At 40.3% G+C, this 25,872-nt stretch overlaps 1 protein-coding gene across 2 annotated transcripts in view; it reads right to left on the bottom strand.

Moving 5' to 3' along the window:
- Nucleotides 1-25,872, bottom strand: part of EXOC4 (exocyst complex component 4) — a 402,320-nt gene that overhangs the window by 338,224 nt on the left and 38,224 nt on the right. For both annotated transcript variants that reach the window (XM_031605115.2, XM_031605116.2), the window contains exons 4-7: nucleotides 24,146-24,330; nucleotides 21,985-22,094; nucleotides 10,047-10,290; nucleotides 2,980-3,157 (exon numbers count right to left, since the gene is read on the bottom strand). In XM_031605115.2, coding sequence (XP_031460975.1) covers nucleotides 2,980-3,157; nucleotides 10,047-10,290; nucleotides 21,985-22,094; nucleotides 24,146-24,330 — 717 coding nt within the window. The remainder of the gene's footprint in view (nucleotides 1-2,979; nucleotides 3,158-10,046; nucleotides 10,291-21,984; nucleotides 22,095-24,145; nucleotides 24,331-25,872) is intronic.

The raw sequence follows: 25,872 nt of genomic DNA on the forward strand, positions 1-25,872 counted from the left end.
AGGCATTCCAGGCCAGGCTGGATGTGGCTCTGGGCAACTTGGTCTGGTGGCTGATGACCCTGCACATAGCAGGGGGTTGAAACTAGACGATCATTGTGGTCCTTTTCAACCCAGGCCATTCTATCATTCTATAATCCCACCCATTTCCACACTGAAGAGCTAAATTAACTCCATACATAAAATAGCACATTAAAACAGAAACAACTTCCACAGCTCTCTCTTGTTGGTATGGCAATACAACTACAAGCAAGGCTGGCTCTGGTACAAATAACTTCAAGCTATGCTCTACCAAACAAGGCTGCTCTAATATTTTGACAAACTGATTTTTCTGTTTGTTTATTTTCTGGCAGCTAGCTCTAAAAGGTCATTCTGTCTTTCTCCCAATGACTTCAGTATTATTCCTCTATTATTTGCAGAGAAGGTCAAAAATATATCCACATGCTCAGTATCTGAACACTGCATGACTTTGAACCACCTCGCTAATATTATACCACAGTGATTTGTGCTGTTATTAGGCAGCACTCAGAAATCCAACTAAACAAAAAAAAAAAAAGACAATTTCCAGCCCACTGTGAGTGCACATTATGACTTTGGTACAGAGCTATAAAGAGATAACCTTGCTGTAACATATTTCACATGCAGAGATGCACAATGTGCACGTGGAAGAGATTATCTGTGTGAATTACAGAGCCATGTAATACTGTTCCAACACTATGAATAAGTTTCATTCATTATGATCTACAGGAATTGCATCGTTTCCCCAGTGCACCCCACCACTAACCTACTTCCTCCATGTTTTCACCTTCCACGAAAAGCATTTAAAATGAATACTTGTACAAGTGTTTTCTTACATTTGTGGCAAGGGGGAGCAGGTCTCCCCTCACAAAATTACCCCTAATTGGAAACACGGCAAGGAAATAACTTTGTGTTGGGCTCAGATTTTTTTTTAAATTGCAAAGGAAAAAAAAAGATCCATTCCTATGAACATACACCCTCACATACACAAAAAACAACAACCCACAAGGTTCTGAATAGAGAAACAGAAGATTTCCCCCTTACCAAGTCATTCAATGCTCATCTCTTACCCTAAAACTGCAAGAGATTATGGAGTTTTAAGTGCACCTTTTCCGCATTGGCAAAGCTATCTGTGGCTCCTGTAGAAGCTTTTCAGGCACCCTCTGACACTTGTGCTGTCACACCAACAGCAATGAGATCTTTACAGTTGTGCTGCTGCATTTTCCTTGGCATCTTTTTCTTTGTAGAAAGCTTTGTTACATATTTACTCCCTAATAAAGAAAGCTCACTCACTCTCTGTATGTGCACACCTACATATGCTTCTACATAAAAGTTTTATCAATGTTATTTTGTAATAGCCAGCGTAACTCAGTCCTGACTTAACCACTCATGAGGAATGAAACCATCACAAGACCTCACTGATAAGAGGATATTACCAGCCTTGTTATTCTGCTTCACTGAAGATAAAATCTTGGAGGATTTTTAGTCCCAGGTCTTGCCCCACTACAGCAAAGTTTGAGAATTCAAAGCTCTTAAAGGATTTCTTGACCTCGTGTACGACAATAAGATGGCTGGAGATACTCACTGCCAAACCCCTCCTTTATGTCCTGAAGCCTAATTCTTTGCTTTGATGGGGCCAGACAGCTTCAACCTTGACACTCTTTTGTTTAGAAAATCTATCATTAACCTCTGTCTGGATATTCCCAAACTTTTCCAAGAATACTGAAGGAAGGTGAAAATCCTTTACAAAGACATGTAAGTGGATAAGAAGAAAGTGGGTGTGATCAAAAAGACCAAGAAGTGCCTCAATTCACAACATCCACACAGGTGGCTCTATCTGTGTAAGTAAAAATCCTACGTGCATCATTTCACAGCATAGCAATCAGATCAATACAATGGGAAAGGCAATGGGAAGGGAAGAAGATTGCTCACCCACATCAGAAGATTCTATGTTTGCAGGGGAAAGCTTCACCAAGGAGGGATCTCCAGAAAGAGAACCTTCCCCAGTGGCAGTCAGCCCTTAAATGAGGTCTAACAGAGGTGCAGCCAGGCTCCACCCCTTCCAGTTGCACAGGTGAATTGCCTTCAGCTGTGCTCCCAGAGCTGAAAGGGTCCTTCCCCCAGGTACTCAATCAGTGGTTCAGGCCATTACTCAGCAGTTCCCACAAACACAGTCAAATAAGTCTTTAGACAAACAGGAATAGATCTGTGCCCTACAATTAAGATGTGCGTTAAGTGTTGGAGACAGTATTTTTTAGGAACAGGACAGAGGTGAAGTGACCAACATAAATCTTGTAAACAATGTCTGGTTAATTTCTTTGACCTCCTCTAGCAATCAGTGGGTGAGCTGGACACTCCTATATGTGAAGACAATTCAAAATTTAAAAAGTAGGGGAAAAAAATAAAAATCTACTGAGCATGTGTTAACCTCACATCAAGAATGAGAGAAAAGATGTGTGACAGACAGCTCTGCTGCTCAGATGCTACAGTGATAGGCGTGGTACCAAAATAAAGTCTAAGCAAGGTTCAGCTTTAGCACACTATGGTTTAGAATATGAATCAAATAAGGCTTCCCTGAAAACATGCTGGCAGCTACTGTCTCAGCTGACTATATCCAAGGCATAATGACAAGGGAAGACAAGCGATTAGAGCAGTGACACTTTATAAGGCAGGCATGGCATGGGAACATGGAACAAAAGTGTCACTATTTGAAAGCTTCTGCTAAATCACTCAGTAGACAAAAGGAATCAACTTCTCCCACTACAAGGGAGAATCCATAGTTTTTGTTTCGCTGGTATTTAAGCTCTTTGGAATCTAGATGTCTACTAGAAATGTGTCCATTCACCAAAGTCAAGACAGCTTCCAGTGAGGCTGTTCTTTGAGCATAATATAACTGTTTTCTGTGGTATTCTGGTTTAAAGAACTGCTACAAGCTGAAACTGTACCCATCTGTAGGACTCTTACCTGCAAAACATCTTGGATCTTCACCCACACATCAACCATGTCATAGAGCTTGATATCACCATCATACTGGCTGCAAGGAGAGGCCACTGTTTGCTGAAGATGTCCAAGGACTATGGAGTGTGCAGCAGCCACAGCGTTGAATTTGTCAAAGAGAAGCTCCAGCAGCTCCAGCAGCAACCTGCAAAGGACCACGACAACCTCCACTCAGTTTTCAGAATACACTGTAACCATACTGTAAAGCAGCACATCAGGGCAATGATCAGGAATCAGAAGATTTTGACTTCAGACCCAGTTTTGTGACAACCAGGCAATCCACAACTGAGCATCGATTTCTGTGGCCTCTATGGGATCAGATCAAGTTTCATTCCTCCTTGCTTCTGACCAATTTCCTTTCTGCACTCTCCAAGCTGCTCATCTTTAACGTGCTCTGCCTGGGGTGCAGGAAAGACAAATGCATTCCTAACTTCAGAACACTTCAATGCTGTGACATTGTAGATCATTTTAAGGTTCCAGATAGACTACCTGCTTTTTCTCCAGAAGAGAGGAAAAGTGTCAATTCAAGAAGCGTTCACTTACACACACAAACAGAATGTAAGATATTCATTTTAAATTATGAAATGAGCAGCACTGAATGTTTTAAACATGAAAGATCAAGAACAGATTAAACAACATGAAACGTGAAACATGACAGCTCCTCAGCTGCTTAAGTTATAAAGATTTTATTACTAAGTGTAAGGAGCTACAGCTATAACCTCAACACATGACCTGCTCCTATAGCTTCTTTACAGCCCAATTACTATAATTAATGCACATCTGCAAAGTCCTAAATATTCTATGACAAAGCATCACCTCTGATCATATTATCTGGAAAAAGGAAAATGTGGATAATTTCACTGCTTTTTAATGAGCAATTCAAGTCCACACGTAACCCCAACAAAATGTGAGGTTAACACTTCCCAAATCCATATGTTAGGTGCTAGTGATCTCTGACAGACAGACTCCATCCCATTTAACTAAAGTAGTTAGGAATTAACACACTTGCTGTGTCTCCCCATCAGAAGGACAGAAGGGCTGAGGAGAAGCGGAGCTGCCTCTGCTCATTAACCATCACATTGCAGCATTCTGTTAACAGCCACTTCCAAGGCGTGCGTTCATGCCTTGGCCTCTTCGGTTCAAGGGTGCACACCTCCTGTTACATCAGCTATTTTAAGCCAGAAGCTAGATAGTTAACTGGAGAAATAGAAAAGCTGTTGTACATTTGCAAGAATAGCCCAGCATGATGTTGTGGCTAAAACCATTCATCTCAGCTCATATTTCGATTTTGCCAAGGACAGAGGCTAGCTATTACTTAAAATAACAATAATTAAAATAAATAAACAAATTAATAGATGCAGAAAGCACATAAGCTCATCATGTGCCATGCATCCGTGATCATTTGACATAAATGTGTATAGTATTATACAGCAGTCTATCAAGGGTCTCACATGGGCCATCCCCATCTGCACACACAGCCAATGGTTAAGCAGAAAACACCTTGATTCAACTGCAAGAGCTATTGGATAAGTCCAGGAGGGTGCAGCAAGGAACAGCAGAACATTTCAAGTGATCCAGAATGCGTTCATGTTAATCATTAGTTACCATTGTACATAAAAGATACACAGGGAGATTAATTAACAGTGCCATACCCTAAGTGACTGTAGAACTAAGACACACGTTGAAGCAATCCAAAAGAAACTGGTGTGAATGTCTATTTCCTTCTTTTAAGAAAAGTAAGAAATCCCTGAAGAGAAAGCACTGAGAGAGAACACACTACTATTTTTATTATTTTTAATAACTCCTTACATATTTACATAAGACACCATCAGGGAATACAGAGAAGCATAAAAGATGTACACAAATGATAAAGGAAAATCTAGCATGGAAGTCATTCTCTTCCATTTAGGCTTCGTTTAAATCACAATAACTATCCTTTCGAAGCTAAACAGAGAAGTTGCTCCTGTGGAATGACCTACACAGCTCCAGCCTTCTCTGACTGCTCTATCACCAATGTTATCAGTGAAGAAGACAGGGGGACGTGCAGGCAAGGCTGCCTGAAAATCATCCTGCATGATTTAAGCAACTACCTGGTCCAGCGTATTACAGGACATGGGAGGAGTAACTATTGCTACAGAAGCCCCTACAAGATGTGCACAACTTCATAGCAAGTAAGAGACAGCTAAAGGGGCAGATAGGGCAGGTGGCTGCTCAGCTAGAAGAACTGCAGGAGAGTTTGGAAAGAAAAGGAATTTCTTTCTCGAGGATCCGACGTGTCGTTGACTGACATGCCAACAAAATGGCCTTATGGGATCACATTAATTCTTTGCCACTAAGAAAATTTAGCAATGCAAGCCCAAGCTCTGTTAACATCCCACTGCTAATGAAAATTTAATTATCCACATACCTCACTGTTGCCCCAGGAAAGAACGATTTTGCAGAATGAAACTAGCTGGATTTTTTGACAAATTCATTTCCTCTTGATTCTAAGTGAGCTTGATCTCACATTATCAACTTGTTTACAAAGCCAGTACTAAAACAGGATTATAATGAACAGTTGTTTGGTCTTCCTATGTTCCAGTTCTCCTGGTACAGACCAGCAGAAATCAAAGCTTCCCCACCCATGTTATTCAGTGTCACAAACACAACGTTACATTCTCCATTCTCAACCAAAAATCATTTTTCCACTTCTCCCTGTTTTCAAATTAGCCAGCACCTCTTATCTTAATTTTCCTTTCTCTGAAAGTCTTCTAAAACTGTCAGGTCATTTTTGAAACAAGGTGACCTAAAGGAGACAGACACAAGCCGTGTCAGACAGCCAGTAAGACAAAACAGCATAAAATGATATGGCCTAGATTTTATGCACATGGGGTTGCAGCACCGAGTGACCTAAGCAGAACACATACAGACAATGACAGAAGAGTGGCTTAGGCAATTTGTCAAAGCAATCTCATAACCCCTTCACTGAGAAATATGGTAAGTATGTTGAGAGACGGTGACACAGACCCGGAAGCAACTCCTATTGTCTGGGCAATAACGGAGAACAAATTGATGCAAAGTGACTGCTGGCACCTGAGTGAGGTCACTAATGACAATTCAGGCATTTTAGCAGCAACAATGATCTCTGCCAGGTCAGAGCGTTGGCATGTATATAATTTCTATACTCATTTGAGAGTCTGAAGATAAAATAAAAGGCCAGAAATATATTACAAACGTAGGGAAAAACGCACTGAGTCCAGTCGATGGGATTTAAGGACAAAATTGGCAATACACCTCCTCCTTCCTTCTGGGCTGGATCTTCAAGTATAAATAAAGCTAAAGCAATGTGTCCCTACCAAAATCCTGTCCCAGATATCTGGCCACGTGTGTCCAGATTATTTCTCTTCTCAAGTCAGCAGCCTTCAGTAGCTGAGACCCATAAGTCCATGAAGACACAGCAGTACTAAATGGACTCCACTCCGTTTCATCCTCCACAATCAATACATGTTTCTAAGCATGGAGGCACTGTGCTCTAATGAGCAATTAGATAAATCAGTGGCAAATCTAAGCATTTTTTCATAAACTCATTCCAAGTGCAGATATCTATAAATTCTATAGAACTTACCTAGACAAAAATGTAAGTTTATAACTTTCAAGATGATCTTCTACCAGAGACAAGAAACTTCTAGGAATCTGCTAATGCCCTTTACCACATTTTAATGTATTCACATCATTCACATTTTGTGGGGCAAATACACATGAGTAAAGAGTTAATGTTCATAGAAAAGTAGAGCCAAACGTGTTGTCTAGTTAGGTCCATACTAAATCAGGTATACACCATCACTGCATCCAGAAAATCTAAACATCAGCTGTGTCACAGAGCCATGCAAGCCTTCCTTTCATGAGCACATTGGTAAAAAAAAAAAAAATCCTGCTACCACTGTACAAAGGTCCTTCCAATTTCACACCAACTCTCCATGCAGCCAGACTGCTTACCATGGAGATAAGTGCTCAGTGCAAGAGACAATGATAGGATATCCATGACAGAATGGGTTGCACTGTATAAATACTAGAACTGCTGCTTACACTTGTGTGTATATTCATTAACAAGCCCAGTGCCAACACCTTTTATAGCAAGGCCAAGGCTTGCTCCTAGGAAGCAGACAGGGACTGCCCTGTCTGAAACAGAATTCAAAAAATTCAGAAGATCTGAGCCAAGAGCCCAATGTGTGCTGGCTCCACGAAGAGCACGCTGAGAGATGTGTAAGAGATGGCACTGTTTGGGCTCTAGTTGCTTTAACAAAAATAACAGTCTTGATCTCAAAAAAAACAAATTGTGTGTAATTCGTAATGGTCTTCATATACGAATGTAAAAGTTGGCCACACAAAAGGTAGTCAAAAAAAAAGAAAAAGAAAGAATGCAAGAACACTGTCTGATGTCTTTGGACACTCATAGCCTTTTCCAGAGATTATTTCTCTCTTGTATAATGAGGGGGCTTTATATTATTTTTCTGGTGATTCCCTAAAAGAATTACACCAGAATCTCCACAGGCACATTCATCAAGTGGCATCCAATGTCATCTTTTTCATAAGGAAAAGAAATGAGCCAACCTCAGAGAGTCAATACAATGATAAAGAGATGCATAGAGTTTGGTCCGCACGTACCTAACAAGCAGAAAGGAACTGTCCAGCAGAACACTCAACATAAAGCCTCAGCCCCTGCTCTGCTCTTACCTCCTCTCTGCCATCTCATTAGTCATTTTATTTGCCAGAATTGAGAGTTTTGTATGGATATCATACACAGTGCAGTACCTGAATACAGGCATTGAGCTCTGAAAGGCATTCGTGTGTGACTTGTGCTAAGGTGAATTGAAAAATATTTTATTCACCAAATCAAATAATCAAATAATCATTGATCAATTATTAAATACAATAAAATAATCAAATAATCATTGAGGCTGACTGGCTAATGAATAATTAAGCAGTTTCAGGCTCTGCATCATGCTCAAATTTGGAGTCTTACAGAGCTCTCTTGAAATAGGAGGACCTTGTTGTTCTGGCTTTGTTTTTTCTTGATACAAGGAAATAGTCACTTCATTTTGATTTGAAAATGTAGCTAATTCATGCGACGGTATACCTTTCCATACTATAATTTATTCTTTTCAATATAAATGAATTTACCTACTTGCTGTAAACTTCCCATGTAATTTTGGTTTAGAATCAGTTCTATTTATCTCCTTACTCAACAGGAATTCAAGACACTTTCCAAAGCTTTACAATATAGGCATCCTAAGGGATCACAAACTGCTATTAATCAAATGCCAAAATCCACTGAAGTTTTTGGTACCTCACCCAGGCCTCTGGGCTCATTAACATCATTGAAGCATGATCCAACCCAACTTTATCAATTTCAAAGGGTATCCAAGAGCCATGTAACCTCTCAAGACCAAGTCATAAAACAAGAATTGAGAATATGTTAAGCTCCATCTTGGCATCAACAACAAAACACTGCTTTTCAACCCGCCCAAAAAACTTGCTATAATTCAATCGAGATATCAATATCACAACTCTAGTTCTTCACAGCATAATTGTTCCCACAGCAATGGCATTTGGAACAGGCTGCCCAGGGAAGTGGTGGAATCACCATCCACCATTAAAAAAGAGTTAGATGTATGTGGCACCGTGGAACATGGTAAGTGGGCACAGTGGTGATGGGTCAATGGTTGCTAGATGATCTTAGTGGTCTTTTCCAACTGTAGTGATTCTATGATTCTACTCTAAAATAATGAGAGGAATTGGAAAAGAATTCTTTACCAAATTTTTCCTCAAGAGTGATTTTTACTATAAATATTATGTACAATGAAGACAAATTTTTTGTTTTCAGATTTCTTCTCCGATATTAATTTCTTCTGGTGGCGATCATTGCAATGAGCAGTAGCACAAATTAAGAATTCAGCTATAAGCAATAGTTAGTCCTAAAGACGTTCTGTTCTAGCTAATCATGAAGAACAGCAGAAATGTATTTCTCAGTGTGCTTTCACACTTTGCAACTAATGGAGCTGCAAAACAAATAGATTTTTGGCCATATATTTATTGATATAATTAGTTCCATATATGATTACAAAGCTTTGCACCTGCATCATCTTAATTAGAATCTACTGCACTTGAAATAAGTAACTGAGTCGAATCTTCTCTTTCCGAGTGCAACACAAGAACATAACACTTGTTTCAGCACCAAGTGTTCTTTACACCATACTTACCAGCAATCTGAGACAGCATTACAATTCAATCTACTGTAAAATAGATTAATAGCTTAAAACAAAAGGTTTAGGTTAAAAAAAATAACCAAGTGTTTAACATTACGTACCTTTTACTACGTAAATAATTCTGGCTATTACAGAGCTTCTTCCTTCAAATCTGGATTTCAAACATGTTTATAGAATCACAGAATGGCTTAGGTTGGAAAGAACCTGAAAGATGATTGAGTTCCAGTCCCCTGTCATGGGCGAATTATCTACTGCCTCATCAGTTTGCCCAGGGTCCCATCCAACCTGGCCTTGAATGCCTTCAGGGATATGGCATCCACAGCTTCTCGCAGCAGCCTGTTTCAGTGCCTCATCACCCTCTGAACAAGGAATTTCTTCCTAACACCTATTCTAAATTTTCACTGTTTAAGTTTAAAGCCATTCCTCCTTGTCCTATCAGTGTTAGGCAGTGTAAAATCTTACCCCTTTCCTGCTTATAAGCTCCCTGCAAGTCCTGGAAATTTAGCCAGAAGACTCTTCTATGACCAAGCACAGAAGGAATCATCTCCCTTTCCCACAAAATTAACTGAAAAGCAACAATATTTCCCCCTTTCTGAATACATTTCCTGAATTCCCAAGCCTTTTAGGTGTTCAGGGTACATCAGTCCTTCAAAGAGACAAAGACATTTCTCAAAAAATTACTATTTAATGTCTTTGCTACTGCAAGAAAAAAAATCCAACAAACACTGGCATTCCTTCTCCAGACATCTTTTTGCAGCCATCACATTTCAGTGCTTGAAATATCCTTACCTAGGCTGATTTTCCTGGGAAATATTTTCCCCTCTCTGGTAATCATTGTCTGCCACCTGTGTTGTGGACCGCTTAACAATCTGCTTGAGTTCTTGTTCTAGGCGATCCTGGATGGCTTTCACTGTTTCAGGGATTTTTTTCAGCTTGGCCAGCCCTTTGATGAGTATGCCCATGAAGACGGTGCTGTTCTCCTCTGGATCCAGTTCCATATCTTCTTTAATTTCCAGGAGGCTTGTTTCACGCACTGGAATATATTTAAAAAGGCATAATCCAAGATTTAAACTATTGGAAACAACACTTGGCAAGTTGTTTAAATGCTTTTTCTGCATGGTGCCTTCAGAGAACTGTCAAGGAATAAACAAGGAAACATCAGCACTCAGATTTTGGTTGGGTGGGAGAGGGCAATGGAAGCTTTAGTTCGCTTGGAGGAAACATTATGTATCTATACATAAACACACCATTGCACGTTTAACTGATTTAGAAATAAAGCTTATGGTGTTATGTATTAGTTATGAAGCAGAAGAAGCCTCGTGCAATTAACATATGCATAAACGAGGAGGTGTTCCATCACTATGAATCCCCTGAATGAGTTTCAAGGAGCTAAAAACTACATTTCTAACCCAGCTGCTTTTCTACATGATATTTTTCACAAGAGAGGAGTTTTCATTATAAACACTATCAAGCTTAGCAGACTCCTGATAAATTCAGCAAAGTTTACACTGTCAGTGTATTATGTATGAAGTGAATTATTGTTTGATGTTATCCCATTCTGCTTTATTATGTCTGTCAAGGGGTTGACGAACTTCCTCAAATCTTTTAGCAAGGCTTCCTGAAAGGAAAAACTAAAAGAATTAGAGAGAATATTGTAGATATGGTCCTCCTGAAGTGACAGGGACAGCACTGGGAGAAAATCTGTTGCTAAGCGACAAAAGGAGAAAAGCAAGAGGTACTGTGCTTGTTCTAAGAATGTTCATTAATCAACATTTCTTAATTTACAGATAATGCCCAGGAACAACAAAGGGATGTCTCTGCTGAAGACTGAGTGAAGCACTTAATAAACATATTGAGACGATCCATGGCAAATAAGTGTCTGAAAGGCAAACTGAACAAACTCCTTGTTAACAGGGATAGTTAACTCCTTGTTAACAGGACAAATGCCACGTGAGCAGTGCCATCCACCATACTGGCTCCTCACAAAGAGTAGAAATTAAGCCAGAATGGCAGTTTCACCTTACTGTTGCTGAACTCTTATCAGAGAGCTGTTGGGTGACAGATGACTCCCACGGCATCTACTGCTCAACTGCTTATCCAAGAACCTGAATAAATATCAAAAGATCCACCGGTACAACTGAAATGACACGACAGAAATGCAAAGTGGCATGTCACAAGCAGTGTGCAGCCCTTCACTGGCCAAAGCTACAACACTCGGCCTTCCAGGACTTGAAGGAAGGACATAAACAGGAGGGAGAATCGCTGTTTATAAGGGTGGATAGTGATAGGACAAGAGGGAATGGTTTTAAACTGAGACAGGGGAGGTTTAGGTTAGATATTAGGAGGAAGTTTTTCACCCAGAGGGTGGTGACACACTGGAACATCTTGCCCAAGGAGGCTGTGGATGCCCCATCCCTGGAGGCATTCAAGGCCAGGCTGGATGTGGCTCTGGGCAGCCTGGTCTGCTGGTTGGCGACCCTGCATATATCAGGGGGGTTGAAACTGGATGATCATTGTGGTCCTTTTCAACCCAGGCCATTCTATGATTCTATGAACACTCCCAGGAGAGCAGAAGCTCTGTCCAAGTTAGCGGAAAAGCAAAAAAAAAAAAAAAAAAAACAAAAAAAAAACCAATGTCCTAAAGAGCCTGTATGTGGTGCTGCTTTATAAATAGCACCACGATAAATGGATAATGCTTATTTCAGTGCCAGCTGACACCAACATCCACAGCAGAGGTTGTGTCCTGTAATCCCAACACCACCACCTTGAGCTCAAATCAGACTTGCTGCTTGATCCTGTATTTCAACTTGGGCACTAGCAATGCAGCCCAGTAAGAGTAGGGTAAGAAGGGATCCTATAAGATCATCATCTGCAATAGAGAATGACATCAAGTTTTGAATAATCAACATAGGAGGCAGAGTGTCTGAGAGATCACAGAGTGCTTTCTTCTCCTCATGTGTATGCTTCTTGCAATTAAAGTCTAATTAAACTTGTAATTTTGCAATTTAAGGGGGTAGATTCAACAAACCCATAAGCACTGAGAATAAGCTTATTAAATAAAAAAGCAGTGATAATAGAGGAGACACTCTGAATGCACATAAGCCGTAATACTAATTATAAGGTATCACAGAAACATAACTTAAGTTGGAGGGGACCTTGAGGATCAGCTAATTTCAACCCCCTGGCAATGGGGGCAGGGTTGCCAACCACTGAATCAGGCTGCTCAGGACCCCATCCAGCCTGGCCTTGAACACCTTCAGGGATAGATCATCCACAACTTCCCTGGGCAGCCTGTTACAGTGCCACACTACTCTGAGTAAAAAATTTCCTCCTAACATCTAACCTAAATCTACCCTCTTATACTTTAAAGCTATTCCCCCTTGTTCTATTGCTATTAGGCCATGTAAAAATTCAGTCCCTCCCCTGCATATAAGCTCCCTTAAGTTACTGGAAGGCCACAAAGAGGTCTCCCCTCAGCCTTCTCTTCTCCAAGCTGAACAAGCCCAACTCCCTCAGCCTTTCTTCATAGGAGAGGTGCTCCAGGCCTCTGATCATCATCACAGTCCTTCTCTGGACCTGCACCAGCAGTTCTATATTCCTCTTGTACTGGGTGTGCCAGATCTGGATGCAGTACGACAGGTGGGGCCTTACAAGGGCAGAGTAGAGGGAGACAATCACCTGCCTCATACCTGCTGCTACCTCTCTGCTGATGGAGCCCAGGATACAGTTGGCCTTCTGGGCTGCAAGAGCACTCTGCTGGTTCCTGTCCAGTTTTTTTGTTTTTTTTTTTTTATCCCTCAGGACACCCAAATCCTTCTCCACAGGGCTGCTCTCAAGGACTTCTTCTCCCTGTCTCATATCTGGGACTGTCCCAACCCAAGTGCAACACCTTCTTAAACCTCATTAGATTCTCACGTGCATACTTTTTGAGCATGTCCAGGTCCCTCTGGCTGGCATCGCTCTCTTCTATTGTGTCAATTGCACCACTCACCTTGGTGACATCAGCAAACTTGCTGAGGATGCTCAATCCCACTAGCTACATCACTGATTAAAATGTTGAAGAGTACTACTCCCAGAACAGACCCTCTCATGACCAGCCTCCATCTGGACACTGAGCTGTTGACAAACAACCCTCTGGCTGTCTCAGATCACACGCTCATCTCTCATGTGCCTTACCATCTCTTCCAGGAGGATCTGCTCCATGATCCTCCCAAGGACTGGAAGTGAGGCTCACCAGCCTATAGTTCCCCAGATCTTCCTTTCTCCCTTACTTGAATACAGGAGTGATATTTCTCTTTTTCCAGTCACCAGGGACTTTGCCTGACAGCCATGATTTTTCAAATACAATAGAGAGCAGCTCAGCAACCACATCAGTCATTTCTTTCAGAACCCTGGGATACATATCATCTGGCCCTATAGACTTGAAAGCATTCAGCTTCATGAGATGGTCGGGGACTTGCTCCACTCTTACACTGGGAGGGATTTTCTTCCCTGCTTAGAAGTTCTAGAACAGAAGAGGCATGAGAAGGCTGACTAGTTGTGAACACCGAGGCAAAGAATTAAGTACTAATTAGGTACTAATTAAGTACCTCAGCCTTCCCCATGTCTAAGGATGTTAGCTCTCCATTTTCATTCATCAGAGGAAGTACACTCTCCTTTGACTGCTTTGTCCAATGTATCCAAAGAATCCCATCTTGGTTTTTTTCCACCTCCCTTGCCAAGTTCAGTTCCAACTGTGCCTTGGCTTTCCTGACTCCATCTCTGCACATCTGGACAGCAGCCCTATATTCTTCCCAGGCCATCCATCCCATTTTCACTGCTTCTGCTTTTTCTTTTCTCCCCCCTCAGCCTGACCAGCAAGTCCTTGCTTAGCTATGATGGTTTCCTACCTTGTCTGCCTGATTTCTTACTCTGAGGGACAGAGAACTCTTGGGCTCTCAGAAAAGCACCCTTAAAGTGCTGCCAGCTCTTTTCTGTTCCTTTATCCAACTATTTCTTCAGCAGCCTGAAGTTGCATTTCCTGAAAATCAGGGTTCTGACTCCACACTTTGCCAGGCCTGTGTTCCTCAAGATCATGAACGTCACCAGGGAGGGCATGGCTGTTGCAGCCCAGGCTGCCTCCAATCTTAGCCTCTTTTATGATCCCTTCTGCACTGCTGAACATCGGGTCCAGCAATGCGTCATCTCTGGTGGATGTGTCCAAGAATTGAACCAGAAAGCTGCCATCCATGGACACCAGGAGTCTCCTGGACTTCTTGCAGCTCACAATGCTGTTTTCCCAGCAGATATCCAGGTGATTGAAATACCCCACCAGGATGAGACCCTACAGAAAGGACGCCTCTTGCAGATGATGCAAGAAGGCCTACTCAGCAGTTTCCCCTTTATCAGTTGGCCTGTAGTAGACCCCAACCACCTGATACCTCTGGTCTCCAGTTTTAACCCACAAACTCTTGACCTTATCATGAGTTGCTCAGGCATAGCTCCTCACAGATTATTCACTTTTTAATACAGAGGACAACTTCCCCACCCCTCCTACCTCACCTATTCCTTCCATAAAGCTGAGAGTCCCCTATCATGGTATTCCAGTTACGTGAGTCATCCCACCGTGTTTCTGTGACAGCAGTAAGACTGTAGATTTCCAACTGCACCACTGTTTTCAGTTCCTCCTTATTTCCCATACTGTGTGCATTGGTATTGAGACATTTCAGTTGGGCTTTTGGCTGTGTTGTTTTCTTGGAGGAGCTCTTTCAAAAACCTCTGGGAAAAAGGCATGCATCTCCACTCAAAGCTCTCATCTCTCACACCTTTCAACCCATGAGGCTGCAAAGCGCTTTGTGCACTGTGTATGTGGTCCACTCGTTTTATTTGCTACTTGTTATTCTTTAAAAACCACAGCATGCCAGACACAAACAAAGAAAATGAGCTCCTTGGAACAATAGCTGTGGAAAAGACAACTGTGGAAATGCTAGAGGAGAAATGGTTTTAACATACTGTTTTAAAGTAAAAATGAAAATCTTGTTGCTCCGAGTTCAATGCACAGCATTCAGAGCCTAAACAACCTTTCAGACAGGTCCTCATCATTAACCCACAGCACCTTTGTAAGGGGGGCTGTAAATTACTCTTAATATCACACAATGAAAATGAGAGAGAGAGGAAGCACTGCTATATCCAGTTGTTGTTGCGAGGACAACATTTAAGAGGAATGAAGGCAGCAATCTTGCTGAGAATTCTGCCATCACATGAAGATGAACACTCTTCCATTTTCAAAAAGAGCAAACCAATTTTGAAGCACCCTTTTATAGTCAGGACAACGATTTACATCTCTTATAAAAAACAGCACACTTCAATAGCTAGTAGCAACGCACCAGTATATACATTCTGTTAGATATTATCTTTTGATAAAACAGTAGAAATTTTGTTTCCTGCATGTTCTGCCTATTAAAGAGATATTCTGGGTAGCCTGGGGGGCCCATTTATCTACAAGATCTGACAAGACCCCAACCCTGGGATACTGAAGATGTCCCCTTCTTGTGTCTTCCCTACTTCAAACATCCCCTTCTACAATTTCATGTCATCAAGGGGTTATTCGACCACAAAGCTCTGGGCCACAAATCAGTCCCTCACCTCTTCAAAAAAGGCATGAAAGCAGACCAACATTTACATAGTTCACCTTTAAAACACATATTACTTCCTGGGGGCTGAGGAGCTCCACAGGTGAAAGATGATATCCATACAGATAGCCTCTGCAAGCTTCATCTATATTTATTCTTAAACTGTGATTATGAATAATTCTGTCATTTACTGGGATGTGGATAAAAGCATAAGACTTCCTTGGTTTCAACATGCACCAGTTTCTACCTAAACTGCACCTGCATAATGCATGCTCTCTCTTTACAGAGCAAACACTGTAGGTCGTGCCATAAGCACCAGCTTTATGCAGAGAACCATGAAAGATTCAATTATTCCTTCAATGTTTGTCCTTATTAATTACTCTGTATTGTGAGGCTGCTGTTTATATTTGGTTACCATCTTTTTTTTATATATAAAAAGAAGGAAAAAAAGTAATTTTAATTAAACACAACTTTGAATCAGAGTCTCATTAAGGTTGGAAAAGATCACTAAGATCATCTAGTCCAATCATGCACCTACCAGCATTACTGCACACTAAAGCACATCTCTAAGTACTAAATCCACCCCTTTCTTGAACACCTACAGGGACTCCACCACCTCCCTGGGCAGCCTGTGCCAATGCTTCACCACTCCTGAGAAGAAATTCTTCCTAATAACCAGCCTGAACCTTTCCTTCATTCACAAAATAATACAGGCAGAAGACACAGAAGAAAAACCCCACAGGATGTTTTCAGTAACAACAAGAACTAAATTTCAGAGTTCCAGCCTGGATGAGGCTGGAGGCACCTTGGGTCATCTGTAAATTTACTGATGGTGCAAACAATTCCTAATGAAGATGTTAAACAGGACTGGACCCAGACCCTGGGTGACTCTGCTCATTGAGAGGGTGGGAAGGCTGGCAGAGTGTAATAATGAATAAAATATAACGTGAACAAAACAATATTCCTCCAGACTCAGTTGCCTTTATCATCTCCACCATAAGGATGCCTTTAAACTTCAATTTATAATTTTAAACAGAGCTTCATCATATTAGTTTATTGTATGAGCCTAATGATCAACTTTTGTATATAGGCCCATATAAACCAACTTAAAGAGCACAACAACTTCAAAAAGCAATGTCTTTGCCACAACCTCTCTAATGAAGCACTGAGACATTTTCAGATGCTTTACAACATGAGAGTTGGGTATTGGAAAAAAACACTCAACTCCATGCCTAAGCCAAAATCCATATCCAGTTCAAATCACCAGAAAGTTTAATCATCTGCATCATTGATTTATCACCTCCACAGACAGAAAGGGAGAGAAGTTTTCCTGGTTTGACAATACCCTATAAAAACATCTGCTCCAACTGATGATACTCTAATTTGTGCTGTTCTGCCATTTCACAAGAAATCTGCTGCAAGAGACATTTCAATACCACTGATCCCCAGAAAAGCTTATGTTGATAACTCATTTAAGTGTAACAGGCCTAAGAAAAGATCCTTGGGTCTTCTTTTTCATTCCAATGAATCTTCAAAATTTGCTGCTACTTATTACAGACGATTTCATTAGCTGTGTGCATTTATGGACAACCAGTAAAATTTAACATACTATTTTCCATGACTCATGTCCTTCTAGATGATAAATTCCACGTCTTCAATACTTTTGAAGAAAATAATGCAAATTCACAGCCTCCCAAAGGCATGCGATATCTGAAGAAATTTAACCTAGTAATCGTGGTGCTGAATCCTTTTTTTGATTTGTAAGTGGAGACAACAGGCAGCAAATGGGCAGTTACTTCAGAAATGGTCCCTTAAAGATTTTGATCATTTCCTGACCTACCTTAGTGCCAAATCCAAAGGAAAAAAGACCTAAGAGATCAATAACCTCAAAGCCTGAAGGCAAATCTCTAACTGTGATTGGTACAGGTCTATATACAGTTTTTAGGACAGCAGTCTTTCAAAAGCAGACTTGTTGGAATTTGACAAGGCCACTCTCTCAAACCTACTGTATCCTCATTTAAAAAAACTGTACCAAGCAACTCTGTGAGCTACTCTGAAAATCCACCCCATGCACTCCAGCATACCAGTGCATAGCAGTCAAATTACTTTATGACTGCACATAGAAACAACTAATCAAATTCTTCAAGAAGGGAGACAAAGCATTCCTCTTGGATTTCACCACATGAATCTAAAACTCCCTGTTTTCCCTTTCCTCCTCCAAACTCACATGCATTACGTGTCAGTGCTCAGCATCAAGCCATAATGTGAACCATTGGTGAATATCAGTGAGAAAGCAACAGCCCTGCAAAACAGCACATTAAAAGTTACACAGGCTTTCATGTTTGTTGTGCAGTGGCAAAACAGTCAAACTGCAAGAACAGGCTTCCTCCTTAAATAACGTAGGCAGAAAAATTTACCCTGAGACAATCAAGACAAAATGTGCTTTTCACACAGCACTATAATGACAACAGGAAAAAAATACAGATTCACTGCTGGGTTCCCACCACCTTCTGATTAAGTCCTCGGTTGGACTTGTGCAAATGCAAAACAGCTCACAGGACAAGTAAGATTTAGCAAGAGGATTTAACTTTAAGTGTGAATGCTTGAGAAAAATCACCCTGCTGGTGCCAGATCCCCAGGTGATGTTAATAAGAAAAAAAACATCTTTTATTTGTTTATTGAGCATGCTTAAAGTGGAAGCAACTGTGACAAAAAACAGAGAATGCCAGAATGGTATTTTTAGAGCACCTTTAAAACTGGACCTTAAAGCTCCAGGATTCCTCAGGGTATTTCACAGGTCTCCCCGTGCTTCCACCTACACAGAGGAACTTGCATTCTTGAGCAGTAACTACACATTTAATCTTTGAAGCCACCATACTGACTGGATCTAGAAGCAAAGTTTTTTCTCTTGCAGCTGAGGAATATCGATCACAGAAGAATATCATCTGCATAAAATTTACAAATCCCATCTATAAGAACATGTTACCAACACTGTTTCCACTTCAGGTTGCCTTCTGTTGGCCTTCTAAGATGCAGTTTCATGAGGTTTTCAGGAAAGAAAGCTCCTAGGTTTTCTGTGTACTGAGTGAAAACATTTTATTGTTCCAGGAAGAATCTGGCAAGGCAGAAACTGCCATAAATACACTTCAGAATAGAGAAAGCTCATGCAGAGAAATAAAATTTAGAAGTGAATTTATTTCTCTGAACTGGCATGAAGGGAAAGTGTTACCAGTGTGCTGCCATTTCTACAATCCTCAGGTGAATGTTATCGAAGATTCTGTTTATTTTAAGTGCAGGAGGAACTGCTTTAATTTCCTCATAAAGATTCTACGGCACAAGGTAACATCTCCTTTGGGAAGCAAATGCAGGAAGGACTCAAAATCTTGGCATCTTCTTTGCTGAGATAGGTTGAATGAGTCAGTGCTTCATAGTGGTGTACATTAATATGCATGGCCATTTTGTTTCATCAATAAAAAGCTAAAAGAACCTAAATGACTAAAGACAGAAACAGCTTTCATTATGCATACACATAAGTTTTAAATTTCTAATAGTTTTGCAGCCCTGGAAAAGGCTACTTTTAAATAAAATTGTCTGGAAAAAGAAAGTACATAAGTACATTGTGCGCTTGAAGGAAAACCATATGCATACTTCATGCTGACCAAACGTTTGCTATTATATCCTCTATCTTTCCCAGTCTGAAGGACACTTGCCCACATAACTCTACATAATAGAGTGAAACAAGAAGCCAGGTGAAAGATCTTCTGGTACAATGAGCATGAACAGCAAAAGTTCTGAACAAATGAGAGGTTTGATGGCAGATCCTCAACTGATGTATAACAACTTACAACAGTTGAGAATGAAGCCATTAAAGCCTTCTTTTCAAGTGTCTGGAGTCAAAGAAGCCATGTTGTTTTATGCCCACAACCAACCTATTTCTTAGAAACCTCTTTGTATTTTTACTTGTTGCTTGTATCTTTGCACATCCACTCAAACACTGCATGAAATAACTTTATCAGAGAATCTTAGAACAAGAGATGTCATCAACACTGCATCAGGCAAAGAACTTATCTGAGATGCCTAAAATACATAAATCAAAAAACAATCTTTCTCATCCTTATTAACTCTTTTGTTCTTATTTTTGTCTGCTTAATTCCATTTTTCCTCGCCAGTTCTAGATATTAATGAACCCTTTCTCAGTCTCAGCAGATGAGATGAGAAATGGTCTTCAAAGATGAAAATGTCAAAAAAATAATTTCAAAGCAGATTTAAGATTGTTGTTACACTAGCAATAAAAAAAAAAAACAACAGAAGATGAAAGGGATTCCATTCTTCAACAGGTGCATCTCCTGCTGTCTTTTCCCCATCAATAAAGCACAATAGGAGATTCCTATCAGCTCTGCAACTTCAGACTTTTTTCTTCATTATTATCATTATCATTATTTTGCTAGGAGGATTCGTGATTTAGGTGGAAAACTAACAGCAATGTCGAATGTTACACAACTGACTTACAACAAAAGTAGTAGGCCTGGGACCTCCAGCACAAGATGGATGTGGAGCAGGTCCAGAGGAGGGCCACGAAGATGATCAGAGGGCTGGAGCACCTCTCCTATGAGGAAAGGTTGAGGGAACTGTACTTGTTTAGCTTGGAGAAGAGAAGGCTGTGGGGAGACCTCACTGTGACCTTCCAGTATTTGAAGGGAGCATATAAACAGGAGGGGTACAACTGTTTACAAGGATGGATAGTGATAGGACAAGGAGGAATGGTTTTAAACTAAGATGGAGAGGTTTAGGTTAGATATTAGGAAGAAGTTCTTCACACAGAGGGTGGTGACACACTGGAACAGGTTGCCCAAGGAGGTTGTAGATGCCCCATCTCTGGAGGCATTAAGGCCAGGCTGGATGTGGCTTCGGGCAGCCTGGTCTGGTGGTTGGCAACCCTGCACACAGCAGGGGGGTTGAAACTAGATGATCACTGTGGTCCTCTTACCCCAGGCTATTCTGTGATTCTATGAAAAGCAGGTTAACATTCACAGTGGTGGGAACAGCATTCAGCTCTGCATGGTTTATTCCCTTATCTCCCCAAACCATGTGATTTTGGAAAGAACTGAGCTTCACTGATTACATGGGTTAAGTACAAGAATTCTGATAAAGCTCAGAATTTTTGCATGCTTTCTATCCTAGGTTTCCATGATGAACAAGCCTCCACTAGGAAGAACTACAGCTTCAGACTGAGACAAGCCACCTCAAGAGGAATACAGCTACGTAACAAAAACAAGCAAAAGAGAAGAATGATCACACAGGAGAGGCTAGGAGGCAAGTATGGCATGAAACAACAAACTCAAGCTGACAAAAATAAGGAAAAAACTGGTTAAGGGTGAGGAGATTAAAAAGTATTATCTCAATTTGAGGAAGACTGACAAGGAGGCAAGTGGGAAAGAGATGTAGGTTACTTTTGTATTCTTCATTTTATTCATTTGTTGAACAAGGACATCCACACGTTAATCCACTGAAACAATATAAGGATTAATTCCCCATCTGTGCAGTACTTTCAAAGCTTCATACAAAATAATAATAAATAAATATATCTGAGTATTTTGCTTAGTATCTGTTGTATCAGGTATATAAAGACAACTAGATTAATCCTGTGTCTAGGGACTTTTCTAGTCAAACTTACAAAGTTGCCACAAGGAAAAGCTTTGACCTTTGGGCTCCAACACAACAAAATACTTTGTGATATCTACATATACTTGCTTGCCTACATAAAATATAGAGGAGACTTCTATGGAAACTGAACTGACTGCACATCTCTTGTCCTAGATATCACAGATATGATCAACACAAGAACAGACAAAGAAAACAAAGTGTATCTAATTTAAGAAGATGAATAAGGATTACTTGCAAAAAAACCCTGCAGATATAACTGAATTCTGCCCCTGGATTTACCACTCTCTCATTTCACAGTATTTTACAAATTTTCTTTGTATCTTTTTATCTCAGGACTCCCATTAGCAGACATCTAAGAAGAGGGGAAGATATACCCTCTACTACTCCTGAAAAAACCAGCTGAAGTACTACAAAATAAGCCAGGTAGGAACACAAGCGACTGAAATACTCACTGCTGGAGCTTCCAGGAGTACTGAACTGGGAAGTTTCAAGGAACTTTCGAGGTGTAGACAAGTTAGTAACATCCATGAGGGGTACAGAAGAAGCATCTTTCACAAGCGAACTGTATGAGGGAAAAAATTAAAGCAAACTCTTTACTGTCACGTAGAATCTTCATTGACGAAATATGATTATTTCTTAAATGTGCATGCAAACGAGATAAATGTAACAGTTCTGATAAAGAGGTTTATGACACCTAAATTAAAGCACAAGTCCATAGATGGGTACAAGTGACAATGTGTAAATATACTTGAAAAACAACAAAAGCCAAAAAGCAATGATGAGGGAACACTGTTGAATCAGCAACAAAAACCTGCTAACCCAAAGCCACCCTGAATTTATTACAGCTTTAGATTTCTCTGACTGGTGGCCACAGCAACATTCACCTCCAGTACAATTAACTCCTGATAAAAATATTGACATAGAATTGTTATGATCTTCCTAGAAAACCACATATGGAATAGAGATGCCCCAGTTCCACAGCCTTTGTAAACTATTTACTCCTTCAAGCTTTTCTAGCACCCTCTAGCAATATTCACTTTCTCCTCCCCTCCAAATTCCTGTTCTGTGTACATCTACATAAACCCTTCTCCAAAGCAACCTTCTTACTCTGAAAGCAGAAAGACTTGGTCATTTCCATAGTTCATATAGTATAATTTGCCAAGAATACATTGTATTGCTTCAGCTGCATAATGAAAGCCATAAAGGTGGATATGGCAGGGGAGCAAATGCAAGAAATCATTTCTAAGATAAAGAAACAGAGAAGGCTCCCTCTAATGAGTTTTGTGTATTCCCACAGAGGTCAAATTACTTACAGAAATATGCAGAAACAAGGGCTAACCTTACTATCCACCTACACTCTACATATCCACAATGCCACACTTAAAGGAATTGGCTTCGCATTCCAGATTAGCATTGTTAGATCTAGCACACTTGTTGTGTTGATTTTAAGTAACTATAATTGCATCCTAATTGACAGCAGTCTAGGGCCGTGCACCAAAATGAAGCTACAAGATTGTCCTTGATCCAAGTGTTCATATTAATATCGTATCAGTGATGTATAACAAGGAATATGGAAAAAGACAAAGCAAGAAAAAGATAAGTGCCCCTGTAGCAGTCATACAAAAACGCAGTTAATTAGTAGTTGCATAGTCTGGGTACACGAAAGCTTTTTGTCTGTTTTTAATTAACAAGATGAGTAAGGAAGAGAGAGAGGCCTTGCTAACAACTCCCTTTCCTCGAAACTTCAACTTCAAACAATTCTTAGTTTCACAAATTTATTTAATGAAACTTACTATCTCTCCTCTTGTTTTTGGTTAGCGTTTTTTAATTCCTCCTTCCACATAATAAAATGCTAATTTATCTTTTCTATGCATCTTAATTATATGCTGACTCCTCTGTTGCTCCCCATCATTGTTTATTATCTCTCCTGCTCTACAAAAAATGACAATCACTCACTCTTTTTTCTAGCCAGTATCTTCCTTTCTTCCCTCCCAAAAAAGTTACTGCCATCAAATTTAGAATTCACAAAATTAGGAAAAAGTACCAGTTGAGCTGAATTCCCACTGATCAGAAACATCAACCAAGTAAAGTGTTTCAACATACTTAAAACATCTTTGGAACACTACAAAGCTAAGACATTGCTCGGGCGCTTCAATGTTGTGGCTTCTGGCTAGTAACCTTATGATCACTTGGAAGTTTTTTAAACCCTGGCAGCAAGATAAAAAAGATGAACTTCTCCTCTGTGATATTCCCTCTGCCTGACCTGAGAGCCTCACTATCATGGCATTTGTGGGAAGGGTATATGTATCAAGGAAGGGAAAGAATGCTAAAAGGAACTGACCTCATCATAATTCTGTGAGAAGCAGCAAAAAAACATTAGAATCACTAAGCGAAAGAACAGACTGCTCGAAGGCTCCAAAGAGCATCAGAATACATGGAGGTCTCAGGATCTTCACAGCCACGAGCAAGAGAAAGTTGCTTACAAATCTACTCTAAGAATGAAAATTCCAATTGATGTTACTGTCCCAAGAAAGTTTCTGCTGATGACAGGGAGAAGGTTGTCCTCTTCCCTCCTAGACCCATTGCCCTTGGTTAGCATCACATCAAACCAACCTTATTCTCCCCTTCTCCTTGTTGCGTTGTCCCACTTTGTTAGTTGATTTGATGTAAAGATGACGGTGTAACTCGTCTATCAGGACTAAGTGCATGTTCATCTTCTTGCTGTGGAGCTCCAGTCTCAGATCACTCAATCCCTCCACCTGAAGAAGGGGACCCTCCAAGGAGTCCACTGCTGATACCTGGAATGAAAACACACGACAACTTCCCAAGGTCATTTCATGCACCTCTCAGAACCTTTCCCTTAAGTTGGAGGAATATCTGAATACCAGGACAATTCTATCCACAAATTCTTTTAAAGTAGAAAAGTCGTTGTTTCATTGTTGTTTCACTATATGTACTCTTAAGAGAAAACTCAATATACAGAGAGGATTCAGTATGCAAATAATTGAAATCTAATGAGCAGTCTTCAAAACTCATGAACATACATTTAAGACAAGCTACTTGAAATATCATTTGTTGAATAAATTAAAGCAAAAGGTATCAAACTAAAAGGATTATAGTGTGGAAAAGTGTTAAGATACTAACAATGTTGTTTCAACATCTTTTTTCTTTTCATTACATGAACACCCAGGAAACATTACTCCAGTTTCTAGTGTATTTGTGGTGTGTTTTGGTTTGGGTTGGTTTTACAATGTTTGCTTATCAAGTTTCAAATAAAGGACAATAATTCTACACAAGCACCAGACTGGGATCATGGCATTATATGTAAGTAGCAAGGAGTTTACAATTGGTTTGGGATGGGGTAGTTTGGGTTGAAAGGGACTCCTCCCACTAGTTCATGTTGATGTTGACCAAAGCTCCATCCAAGCCTGCCTTGAACACTTCCAGGGATGAAAATGCAGACATGCAACATCGTGTACAAGCCATAAGCAACACTGCCCTGCTCTTTACAGGGCACTTCAACAGACTGGCATCCAGTGGGCGCTAGAATGAGAAACTTAATTAATCTTTGTCCCCTAAAAAAAAGCCATGAACAAAACGTACCAGGAAGGACAAATTAAGGTATTAAAGCAGCACTATCAGTTTGGATCTCTCCCAGATTACTATTGCTAAACACTTCACAAATCTTCTACAATTGCTTAGAAAGATCCAGCGCTCCCCAGCAGCATCCCTTACTTCAAGGTTGATGTTGAAATGAATTAGAAATAACAGCAAGCATAGCTTATTTTACTGTGCATCACCTTTTACAGAGAAAAGCAGGTATTTAAATTTTTTGAAGAAAATCAAGTATCTAATAATTTAAGATACTACTGGTGAAATATGGCATTTGCTTGCTTTCCAGGATTTAAGTTTGTAGCAAACCCGTCAGCTAAACATTAAAAATGAGAAGCAAGGAATACAGTAAGCAGACATCCAAGCTAAGGTCTGGTCCCTTAATACCAGTAAATATTAACTATACTGAAAGAACATACATCAACAGTATATTACTGTGCTTGCCTCCAAATCAAGAATGACCCTGAAATAGCTTTGGGGCACTCCAACTTTTAAAATTGAGAGCAGTTTCTAAGAGAAAACTGCATTCCTTCCTTCCTTGCTCCTGAAAAGTGTTGCTAAACATGAAATTCTCTTTTTTTCCATGGAATGAGAGCATCCATTTGCTGCTCTGCCACATGCACCTGCATCTAGATTACACAACATCACTTAATATAAGTCACAGAACAATCAAACAATGATATATTGGCAGTCCACAGGGGAGAACTTCATCATGATTTCCTTGAAGA

Source organism: Phasianus colchicus, chromosome 1 (assembly GCF_987193195.1).
Source record: "Phasianus colchicus chromosome 1, bPhaCol1.hap1.1, whole genome shotgun sequence".
Lineage (NCBI taxonomy): Eukaryota > Metazoa > Chordata > Aves > Galliformes > Phasianidae > Phasianus > Phasianus colchicus.